We start from the raw sequence: 12559 nt of genomic DNA on the forward strand, positions 1-12559 counted from the left end.
TCTCATTATTTATCACAGTTTTCCCAACATATGCATTGCTTGTAAATACCCGCACATTTATTTTGATTTTACAAAGCAGTACAAACGACCACACATAATCTTTTAATATGCGAGTCCATTAACATTCCAATCATTCACATTCACCATTTCTTTTTTCAATGTCTTTTTCTACATTCGCAGAGGAATCTGCTGCATGATGTCAGCTCCTTAACTTCTTCCCTTCTTATATCATCAAGCTGAAGAAATATCAACAACCTCACATGCAAATTCCAGACTACCTAGTAAAACAACATAACCATTGTCTACTGGTCTGCTAAGAAAGACACTGTAAGAATCATGGATGTCTCTGGCCCCATGGAATGCATCAGAAAGGCAAGAACAACCAAGGAATTCAACTGCTTTTGTATCAAAGATGATGACAGAGTGGCCTCAGATATATATCATAAGAGACCAAATCAATCGTACAATTTAAAAGCATAAATGTTAGTTTATGGAAATAAGAGTGTAAAAAAAAATGTAAATGTTGATTGGATCTCTCTATGGTACATGTCTCAGATCTTCATTTTTTCTGTGATGGAAGGGGAGGGAGGGAAGGGTCATGGCATGCTGTCTTTTCTACCATAGCAATGCAGTGAAAATCCTTTATACCATGGTCACATTTGTTCTGCGGCGGCCGAACGGCGAGTCGAAAACAGTCGTTTAAACATTTTTTTGTCCAACTGCATATAGGTGGTTTGAATAAAAATTAATAAAACAGCTGTTTTTCGATTCGCCGTACGGCCGCCGTAGAGCAAATGTGACCAAGGTATTAGCCTTGAGAATCGTATCAATGCATTTATGGCAGTCCCTGTTTCTGAAAACACTTGATATTTCATGAAAATCGTATCTGCCTATTCAGTTTTGGTAGTAACTGATTTTTAGTGTTTTCAGTTTATTTAATAGGTTCAAAAAGTTTTCTGTTTATAATTGATTCTTTGCAGTGCAAAGTTTGATGTTTTGAAATATTGTCTTAATGATATTGGTTCTTTATCCAATCATAGGGCTTTGGTGTCTACTTTCAGAGAACCTCTGCCATAGTATGCAGTATAAACTTTCATGTAAACTTTCAGCTTGGTGATAAAAGAACCCATATTTGCCATGTATTTAGCATGATATAAGTGTAGGATTGAATCCATGTATAAAAGTATTTCAGAGACCTATTCTACATCTTCTGTATCAATCCCACATTTTGCGATGATGTAATAAAATGATTTGGATTACCTAGTATTAATTTGTTTAAAATTGTTTACTTTTTCCCACTTTTAATTTGTTAAAGAAAATACCAGTGATGGAGTTAGGGCCAGCATTGCTGAATCATAATGATGAATGGAAAACAAATTCTTTTAAGGTCAAGTCCACCTCAGAAAAATGTTGATTTGAATCAATAGAGAAAAATCAGACAAGCACAATGCTGAAAATTTCATCAAAATCGGATGTAAAATAAAAAAGTTATGACATTTCAAACTTTCGCTTATTTTCAACAAAATAATTATATGAACGAGCCAGTTACATCCAAATGAAAGAGTCGATGATGTCACTCACTCACTATTTCTTTTGGTTTTTATTGTTTGAATTATACAATATTTCAATTTTTACGAATTTGACGATTAGGACCTCCTTGCCTGAAGCACAAAATGTTAAAATAATGGAATTCCACGTGTTCAGGGAGGAATGAAACTTCATTTCACATGACAATGACGAGAAAATAACAATATTTCATATAATAAAATACAAAAGAAATAGTGAGTGAGTGATGTCATCAACTCTCTCATTTGGATTTAACTGGCTCGTTCATATAACTTTTTTGTTGAAAATAAGCAAAACTTTAAAATGCCATAACTTTCTTATTTTACATCCGATTTTGATGAAACTTTCAGTGTTATGCTTGTTGAATTTTTCTCTTTTTATTCAAATCAAGTTTTTGTTGGGGGTGGACTTGTCCTTTTAGATTTGGCTGATAAAATGAAGCTTAATCCCCATCTCTTGTTGGTACACTGAACACCCAGTTAGCAGGTATTCTCTAAAAAATCCTGAAATGACAAGGCTTGGTAATGAATAAGTACAAGCCGGCAAATGATATCTCCTTTATGGAAATTTTGTCATTTTATTGTCTCGCCTGGGAAGGAGATATACTTGTATATGGATATTGAAATGGGGGTGGGAATGAGTGAAGAAAGAGAGAGTGAGAAAGGAGAAAGATGTCCATTTTGTGTGAATTTGCTGGAGAAAAAAAGTGAAACATTAACATTGCTGCTTGTCCATGTACAACTGAAGTTACATTGATAAATACTAGGGACCAAGAGTTCCTTTGCAATCAGGGGTCAGGGGAGAGTGAGGTAATTGAGGCCCCGGGGAAATATGGCCCCAGTCAGTTTTCATTTGCATGTTAATAATGAGTAGTAAACATTGTACTGTTATTCTGTAAAATACTGTTAAAATTCTACTGCTATTCAATGGGGCAAATGAGGCCCCCTGAAAATGTTTACTACTCGTATATATGCAAATTAAATTGATTATTTCTCGTATTTCTATTGGAAAATGTAGGTCTACTGTTACATTAGACCTAGTATTAGACATCTAATCATGTTTCTACTGCCATGCATTAAAATGATATGATTGGAATTATGAGAGAGGGGGGCTTATTTGCCCCATTCCCCTACCTATCTCTCACTGGACAAAGAAAAAATGTTTTCTTTTCCCAATTTTGTGTGTTGTAAAACAGGTGAAATTACATTTCTTTTTAAATTTTGAGGAATGAGGTCACCCATTCATTTTTTTAGGGGTATTATCTTTATGTGTACTGGCGATTGCTTAATTTTTCAGAGAGAACCTTTTCTGACAGAAAATTATTTGTCAACATCATAATGTGAACTGTCCGAGAAATGTATACAAATATACAAAGCTTCTTATAGACAAAAACATATCAAGAAAAGTCTAACTGTCTATAATGTAAAAAGACCAAATTTGGAAAAGGACATGTTTGGATAGAAGCAGCACCCCATTTGGTTAATAATTACAACAAAAATGTAATAGTAATTATCTGTAGCTGCTAGGGTTTTCAGTTTTAAAAAAATCTCATTTAAATGTCCTATTCTGATTTGGAAAAAAACAATACCTAATGATCGCTAATGATAAAGATGAGTTGGCTCGAAATTAGAATAAACGAAAACAAGATGGTAATTTTGGCACTAAGATGTCAGATATAGTCAATTTTGAGGGGTAAACATATATTTAACTTTTTTTCCTTCTAGGTAGCTCGAGAAATACCCAATATCTTGCAATGAGAGATTCCCAATTACAATACCCATTTATCATTGCATGAAGCATAGAGGGCCTATATAATTATGATGTACCCAGATTGTAAAGCAACCCTTAATACCTGCAAATTGTTATAGCGCCCTCTTTGTGCAGCATCCATTAGATCACTGTGTTGATTTGGACATTGAATTGGGAGAGGGATAGAGAAGAGGGCATGTAAAAGTGGAATGGAATAGTGTGTGTGTGTGTGAGAGAGAAAGATAGAGAGAGGGAGAGAATATCAAACAGAGGGGGAGGATAATCAAACCCTTGCCACTGCACTGAGATTGAATTTTGTCTATTTCACTCTTACTCAGTCCCATCAGTCTCTTTACAAGGCTCACTATCTTTCTATTTCTATTTCCATCTCTTTCTTATTCTCCATCTTTCTACTCTCTTGCTCCATCTCTTTCTACATTGATCTCTTTCCATCTATATTATCCCCCTTATACACTTTCTACCCCTCTCTCTTTCTTTTCCTCTCTCTTGTTTCCCCATCTCTATCCTCTTTCTTTTGCCTCTTCTCTTTCTTCATCAATGCCCCCTCATCTCTTTCTCCACCTGTCCTTATTTTTTTCAATCTCTCACTCTTCATCTTTTTCCATCTCTACCTCTCCATCTACCTTCCCCCATTCTCCTCTGAATCTATATACCTCCTTCCCAATTACTGTTTTTTTTTGTCTAAGGAAAAGGAATCTTTAAGAAAAGGGCATAATGCAAGTGGAGAAGGCAATTGATCACCAGACAAATTTGATCTCAAGCCATTAATGTCAGTCTTATTTTTCACGATAAAATCTGAAGCCTCTCTATTACAGCAATGTTTAATTTCTGACGAATTGAAATTAACTGACATTCATGGCTTTGAGACAACTTTTGTACCCACTCTCACAAAGACCAATTCAATACACAACCCAAATACATTCATAACAAATGGTACCTTCAAATTGGAGCAGTTCCTTCAGGTCAATCATCAACATCTCTGACGAGTACAAACACTACCTGTACAATCATGATATAAATAATATATGCACATTTATTTAATATTTTCATCATAATATTTCAAGGACTTTTCCATCTTTCTTCCACATGAGAGTCATAAGACATAACATTACCAAAAAATGTGATTGTAGATTAATTCTTGAATACCCATGATCGAGTTGAATTTGAGTTTAGAAAGTCACATGTAAAGTAATGGAAGTCTGACTGAAATGCAGCTGCAGATTCACTTTCTGAAACATCTTACAAAATGGACAATGAAAGGATTAGAAAAATGGAATGTAGAAATGATTGACTATATAAAGTCTTTGGTCAGATTTGGCTTATTTCAGATTTAAGCAGCCTCCTCATCGCCTTCCTCCTCGTCAAACTCTCCCTCCTCCTCAGCGGTGGCATCCTGGTACTGTTGGTACTCAGAAACCAAGTCATTCATGTTGCTCTCAGCCTCAGTGAACTCCATCTCGTCCATACCCTCACCAGTGTACCAATGAAGGAAAGCCTTTCTCCTGAACATAGCGGTGAACTGCTCAGAGATACGCTTGAAGAGCTCCTGGATGGCAGTGCTGTTGCCGATGAAAGTGGCAGACATCTTCAGACCACGTGGTGGGATGTCACAGACAGCGGTCTTGACGTTGTTGGGGATCCATTCAACGAAGTAGCTGCTGTTCTTGTTCTGTACGTTGAGCATCTGTTCATCGACCTCCTTCATGGACATACGGCCACGGAAGATGGCGGCAACGGTGAGGTAACGACCATGACGAGGATCACAGGCAGCCATCATGTTCTTGGCATCGAACATCTGTTGGGTGAGCTCTGGAACGGTCAAGGCACGGTATTGCTGGCTGCCACGGCTAGTGAGAGGAGCAAAGCCAGGCATGAAGAAGTGAAGACGTGGGAAGGGAACCATGTTGACAGCAAGTTTGCGGAGATCAGCGTTGAGTTGGCCAGGGAATCGGAGGCAGGTGGTGACACCACTCATGGTGGCAGAGACCAGATGGTTCAGATCTCCGTAAGTGGGTGTGGTCAGCTTGAGGGTACGGAAGCAGATATCGTAGAGGGCTTCATTGTCAATGCAATAGGTCTCGTCTGTGTTCTCAACCAACTGATGGACTGAGAGTGTGGCGTTGTATGGTTCAACAACAGTGTCTGATACTTTGGGTGATGGCACAACGCTGAATGTGTTCATGATGCGGTCTGGGTACTCTTCACGGATCTTGCTGATGAGGAGGGTTCCCATTCCAGAGCCGGTACCACCTCCAAGGGAGTGTGTAAGCTGGAAGCCCTGTTAATGAAAAAAAAGAAGAAAAAGCCTACTTAGTTTGATCGTTCTCATTGACAGGTCTAGTTGACATACATGTTATAACCATCAAATGCTTTTGAATATGGATGTTAATGGATTATCAATAAATCTTTATTCCCCTTCATCCTCATAATTTGAATACATGAAATCAATTAAATTTACGTTGGGAATGATAGCTTTAACTTTATAACTATAAGAATTTCAAGTATTTACCTGAAGACAATCACAGCTCTCAGCCTCCTTGCGAACAACATCAAGCACAGAGTCTACAAGCTCAGCACCTTCGGTGTAATGTCCCTTGGCCCAGTTGTTTCCAGCACCACTCTGTCCAAAGACAAAGTTGTCTGGTCTGAAGATCTGTCCGAAAGGTCCAGAGCGGACGGAGTCCATGGTACCTGGCTCCAGATCGACGAGGACGGCACGTGGTACATATTTGCCTCCGGTAGCCTCGTTGTAGTAGACGTTGATTCTCTCCAGCTGAAGATCAGAGTCTCCATGGTAGGTACCGGTAGGGTCGATGCCATGCTCATCTGAGATCACTTCCCAGAACTGTAAAATCAAGATTAATGATTTGTTAGAGGTAGATCTACGTGAAGTCATACTCAGAGTAGACCCTCTACACTCGCACCAAATTTGTTTGTTTAATTCTAACAGTAAAGTTATATAGATTGGGGAGGGATCCACTTTTTAGATCTTTATTTAATCTACATCATTCATCTACCTTGCTATAGACAGCAACTCCAGAATTTAAGTATATAAGTTGACAACCCCCCCCCCAAAAAAAATGGAATAAAAATAAAAAAGTCTAAATATTTTTTAAAAACAAAAAATGAAGTTGAAGGAAAATGGGAAGCAAAACAAAAAGGCATAATTAGCCATCGGAATATAACTTCATTGATAATTGCAAAAACAAATCCCTCATGCCTAACGTTAAATTGACTAAACTGAAACTAAAGTTAAGCATGGGTCTTCTCAGGCATTCTCTTTTTTTTCCTTCCCTTGAACCGACCCTTGAAACTAACTTAGTATTCACTTAAAAAAAGAACAGAATAATTACCTTGGCACCGATCTGGTTACCGCACTGACCAGCCTGAATATGAACAATTTCACGCATATTTGATTAGTTTGTTTCTGAGTAACGAAAAATTAAGAGAAGTTTATCTGCACAGAGTCTCCCTGGCCTGCCGGTGTGAGAAAGTAATGTTGTAGCAAACAGTGCAACAGGTGCATTTATACGCAGGTTGTATTTTGGCACCATAGTAACAAGCGGCATCCAGCTTACGACGGATCACTCACTCGGTTGTCAAGCAAGAAAAGGAACTTTGAGCTTGGGACTAATCGAGTCCCTCTCTTTCTTTCTTTTTTCGTTTTTTTAGTCAGTTTTAATTTGTTCTTTCATTATTATTTCAGTAAAGGATTAATCGTTAAACTTGAAAAGGAATATTGAATAATCCACTGCAACTATAATTGTAATTCTAGAATAAAGGTTTGGGATCCCTTGTGTACGTGTATGATTATGATCCGACCGCCGGTAGGTGCTTAGTTACTGAACGCTTTCAGCGTTGCTACGTACGTCACGCGCGTACAACGTCCAGTCACCTAATTTGCATACCAATGGGGAACCCCCGACCGCTCCGCAGCCTATTGAATCCTACTTAAATTCAGTATTTAAACAGATCTGTCGCCTATTCGCATCGAGTTTTAGTTTAGTTTTGCTTTCAAAATAAAAAGAGATACAATAGAATGTAACAATTCATTGGTAAAATAATGCAACGTGGAGAGTTTGAAAGACGCTTCAATTTAGTTATGCAATAAACAAAACACTAAAGTGGAACCCATGGTGCTAATAAATCCATGGTGGAACATAGAATTTAAAGGTCAAGTCCACCAGAAAATGTTGATTTGAATAAATAGAGAAAAATCAAACTAGCATAATGTTGAAAATTTCATCAAAATCGGATGTAAAATAAGAAAGTTATGTAATTTTAAAGTTTCGCTTATTTTTCACTAGACAGTGACATGCACAACTCAGTGTCATGCAAATGCGTCAGTCGATGATGTCCATCACTCACTATTTCTTTTGTTTTTTATTGTTTGAATTCTACAATATTTCATTTTTTACAGATTTGACAACAAGGACCAAGTTGACTAAATCATCCAGTATTAAATAATGCTAATTCCACATGTTCAGGGAGGAATTAATCGTTGTTTCACTTGACAATGAGGAGAAAATTTAAATATTTCATGTAATGAAATAAAAAAAAAATGATGAGTGATATCCTCATTTGCATACCGACCAGGATGTGCATATAACTGTTTTGTGAAATTAAGCGAAAATTTAAAATGTCATAACTTTCTTATTTTACATCCGAATTTGATAAAATTTTCATTGTTATGTTTGTTGGATTTTTCTCTTTTTATTCAAATCAACTTTTTGTTTGGATGGACTTCAGTCAACACCGGAACATAAATTGGCCCGAGAATCACTGCTGTTATTTTCAATTTTTAAATTGCAAATAACAGCAGTGTTTCTCGGGCCAAATTGTACAATTCTTTGCTAAACAGGAATAACCGTCTTTTCTGGGATTTATTCAACAATCGGGCACGGTTGTAGACTAATTTTTTGTTGTTTTGGGGGGGGGGGGCTTCTAGGGGCTAGAAAAAATTTCATCGTATTCAATACAATAAGAATGTCCTATTGTGGGATAGCCTTATACACACCAAACATCTAGCCCCCCCTCCTATATAAAAATATATCTAATCACGCGAGGGAGCGTAGCAACCGAGCGAAAAAAAATCACATTTTCAAAATGCTTGAGATTTTTTCATCTATACATCATGCATCAGGGCCTGATTGATGTTACATATGTAGATGGGGACATTTAACGATAGGGGGGGGGGGTAGAACTGGTTATCAGGAAATGGGTTTGTGTTAATCGTTACTCTCTCCTTAGATGTTTTTAAGACTTTGAACGTAAAGGGTATAATAGAACATGACAGGAGAAGGGGTTTTGATACCCCTAAAAATATTACGAAGGAATGTGTGACCGGGGAGAAAATGTTTGAAGTGAAACCTAGCATTTTGATCACTTTATGATCTATAAAAAATATATGGAGGCCTACATAGTGGCGTAACTACGGGGGGCATGGGGGCACGTGCCCCCCCCCCCTAGTCGGCTGGCAAAAAAAAACAGTAAAAGGAGAAAAAGAGGGAGAAAGGAAGAGAAACGTAGTGAGAAAGAAGAAATTATTGTTCAATATAATGTTATATTTTAATTATGTTATATTACACAAGAAATATGTTATGTATGAACTTTATGAAACATAATTTGCTCAGGGCCTATGTCTTCTTTGTCCCTGGTGCTCGTATTATCTGTTTAACAAGATAATCCTGTTGTACTAAAATCTCCCGTTTTCGAGTCAATATAAACCAAATATATTTCCTCGCACTTCGAGTTATTATTGTTTTATGTAGTGACATATGCTTCTTTTTCACGACTTCTTTAAAGTGATTGTCCCATTCTAAGGTCTTAATATAAAAAATTTCCTATCCGTGCTAGTGGATCGCATTAGTGGATTAGTGAAATGTGTCTGCTCTTCATGAATCCAAAATCAGTCCTTAAAATGTCACTTTTTCTGATCTGAATATCAAAAATTATCAGCTCGCGCTACGCGCTCGCATGATTTCGTTAGTAAAATACATTCGTATTATCTTAGTGAATTCCTACAAACAAGCCTCGATATGCCCCTCTTCAGGTCTAAATTCCCTAAATTTGCAGCTCGCGCTTCGCGCTAGCAATATTTGATTAGTAAGATGTGTATGATAATCATAATTACAATGACTACAAGTACTTTATGTGTTTAGATATAATTCTAACATAATCAGCAAGCGCTTGGCACTGGCATTAGATGACTATGTTGAGATGTGTATACTTTTAATGGATTCCTTAAAAAATTAGTCCTTAAAATATCCTGTTTGGGGTCAATATATACAAAAATTTCAGCTTGTGCTTCACGCTCGCATCATTCGGCTAGTGAAATACTCATGGTCTTCGTGAATTCCTATAAACAAGCTTAAAATGCCTCTCTTCAGGCCCGAATTTCCTAAATTTTCATCTCGCGCTTCGTGCTCGCAATATTTGCTAAGTGGGATGCGTACGTTAGTCATAATTACAATGACAGCAAGTGCTTCATTGTGTTTAGGTGTAATTCTAACAAAATCAGCAAGCGCTTGGCACTGGCATTGGTGAGATATGTAACTAAGAACGGGGTCAATAATATGCAAATATTTCAGCTTGTGCTTTGCGCTCGCATTGTTTGTTTAGCGAGACTACGTATCATGATTAAAAAAAGTTTGCTTATAATGTCCCTTTTTAGGTCTGAATATTAAAGATTTTCAGCTCGCGCTTCGCGCTCGCATTATTTAATTTGTGAGATACATATTCGTATAATGGCACTGTCCTTAAAATGTCTCTATTAGGTCAGTATACCTGGCAACTGAGCGCGCTTCGCGCGTTCACTAAAAAAATTCTGAAGCCCCCCCCCCATGCCGTGACCTACGGTCCGCCACTGGGCCTACACCTGTAACATCGTGAAGTTACTGAATGGGATACTAGCTCATTCAACATTCATAGAGGCTGTAATCACTGCCCTGTATAACACAAAAGTATAGACATATTGTATACAATAGAGTAGAGTCAAATCATTCTACATCTTGCTTCTATCATGGGGTATGGGGCGATCGCCATGAAAATATTGGGGATGGGCAAACAAATCAATTTGCCCTGCCCAATAATTTTGATAGATTGAAAAAATTAAGAATCCATTGAAAAAATGTGTTCGACAAATATATCTGAAACCGCTATAAAACCATCAGACTTGACATGAAAACACTACATATTAAAACTGTAAAATTTTCGGTGAGCTTCATCATGTTCACACGCAAAATTCTACATTATAATTTGGCGCAATTTTGGACATTGTTTTTACCCCTTCTCGCCATCCAAAACACGGATCAGCACTATACTGACTCTAAACTATATGTTTTCAGTAAGTTTAGCCTCTATTAGGGAGTATATAGCGACAGAGACAACTTCTAGGGGACAATATCCTAAATAGTGACAAAAATTCGGAGCGCTTTTGACAAAACACAATAGGTGTTTTTAGTTTAAACTTCAATTTAATAGCATTTCGTGGTGGGGGAAGTATAGGAAGGTTAAATAGGAAAAAAAAAACAGTGGCAAGGAAGTCTACCATATAGCATATTGCAGGAGATTATGATTTCCTATACTAAAACTTTAAGAGAGCATTAATGTATTTTGCATTTAGATGACATTTTGCGAGGGAACGTTTAGCCACCGAGTGCAGTCATGGAAAACGTCGTCGATATTTATGGGGGAAAAATATCTGGCAACTATAAGGGGGTAAAACGTCACCGCTATTATAGAAATCAACCATCAACAATTTTTGGAAAACCAAAACAAAAAGAAAGAAAGAAAAAGAAGTAAGTATTTTTTTTAATTGTGCACGGGGGACTCTGCCCCCCGGTACATTAGTTACCCAAGGTATATTTTGAACAATGTTGGACAGGGCAATTTTCCAATTTTTATTTACAAAAAAAAACCAAAAGAGAAAAATACAAAGAAAATTTACATCACAATTCAGGGGCAATGAATTCGTTATTTATTATCAAATTTTGATGAAATTTGCCATGATTTTATTCAGATACAATTATTTTCCAGCTCGGAGTGCCAATGTTATTTCAAGTCTAGTATAACGTATTCATGTGTTCATCTGTTTCGATGGTAAGATCGTAATTTTAAATCCTTTTTTTTGCTCGCTCGCTCACCTAGCCTAACAATGATCATCCTTACAAATCTCAAAACAGATAGGCCGCCATATGGTGCCCCCATAATAATCATCCCCTAAATAAGCTAGGAAGTTCCTAGCACTTTTGGGGAATGATTATTGTACAGACCCAAGGTGTACAGACCATGTCCCCCTCTATGAAGTCAGAGAAAGGGTGTGGGGGGAGATGACTGACACAAAGTTTCTTCTCTGTGAGAGATTTTTCACTTTGAGGAGGTCAGTGACTTAACGAGTCTACAATTTTAATGGACTAGACATGCTCTCATAAAGGGCAAAGTTTACATTAAAGAAAAGCTGCGAGCGAATGAAGCCAGCAATAAAAAATCTTGACCTTCTGAAATACACAAATCTATTATTTTTCCTTTTGTTTCTTTCCTTTATGTTTTCTTTCTTTTGATTAATTTCATTTTATTTATTTATTTATGCATGTATTTATTTATTTATTTATTCATTTATTTATTCATTTATATATTTGTTTGTTTGTTTAGATATTCATTTATTTATTAATCTATTTATTTGTTTCTCTTTTATTATTGTTATTATCATTATTATTATTTTTAGGGGGGTCCATGTGGCCCCAAAGCCCCACGTCTATACGTCAGCGGGGGGGGGGGGGGTGTAGTCCTTAAGACTGAAATTTTAAGTTTATATTATGTTAGCTATATTCTTACCAGGCCAGGTATATGTGCATGTAAGAATTGGATCAATAATGTGAGTGCGAAGCGCGAGCTGAAATTTTGAAAAAAAAATGTGCAATTGAAGGATTCTAGTTGGTTTTCATGGTTAATAGTATTAATACCCTTTTCCACACCCTGTGCTCCTCTTATTTACATCTGATACAAATTAGTGACATTCAAAATTTTGAAGAATGGAAACTATATGGGGCAAACCCATGCGCTTGGTCGCGAGGGGTAAATTTTTAAAAAAAGATAGACGTAAACACGAACATGTTATTTTTTTTATCATGTTATCATCATGATCATACTTGTCAGATGGTTCATCATTGGGGAATGTTACCAACCCCACCTGAAATATTGGGGGGGGGGGTGTATCCCCCAC

The 12559-nt window shown here is 37.0% G+C and overlaps 1 protein-coding gene across 1 annotated transcript; it reads right to left on the bottom strand.

Moving 5' to 3' along the window:
• Positions 1-4351: 4351 nt before the first annotated feature.
• Positions 4352-6843, bottom strand: LOC121407627 (tubulin beta chain). Its single transcript, XM_041598793.1, has 3 exons — positions 6690-6843; positions 5846-6181; positions 4352-5614 (listed from the first exon to the last, which is right to left on the bottom strand). The coding sequence occupies exons 1-3, from the start codon at positions 6744-6746 to the stop codon at positions 4667-4669; spliced, it is 1341 nt and encodes a 446-aa protein (XP_041454727.1). The 5' UTR covers positions 6747-6843; the 3' UTR covers positions 4352-4666.
• Positions 6844-12559: the final 5716 nt, after the last annotated feature.

This window comes from Lytechinus variegatus, chromosome 2 (genome assembly GCF_018143015.1).
Source record: "Lytechinus variegatus isolate NC3 chromosome 2, Lvar_3.0, whole genome shotgun sequence".
NCBI lineage: Eukaryota > Metazoa > Echinodermata > Echinoidea > Temnopleuroida > Toxopneustidae > Lytechinus > Lytechinus variegatus.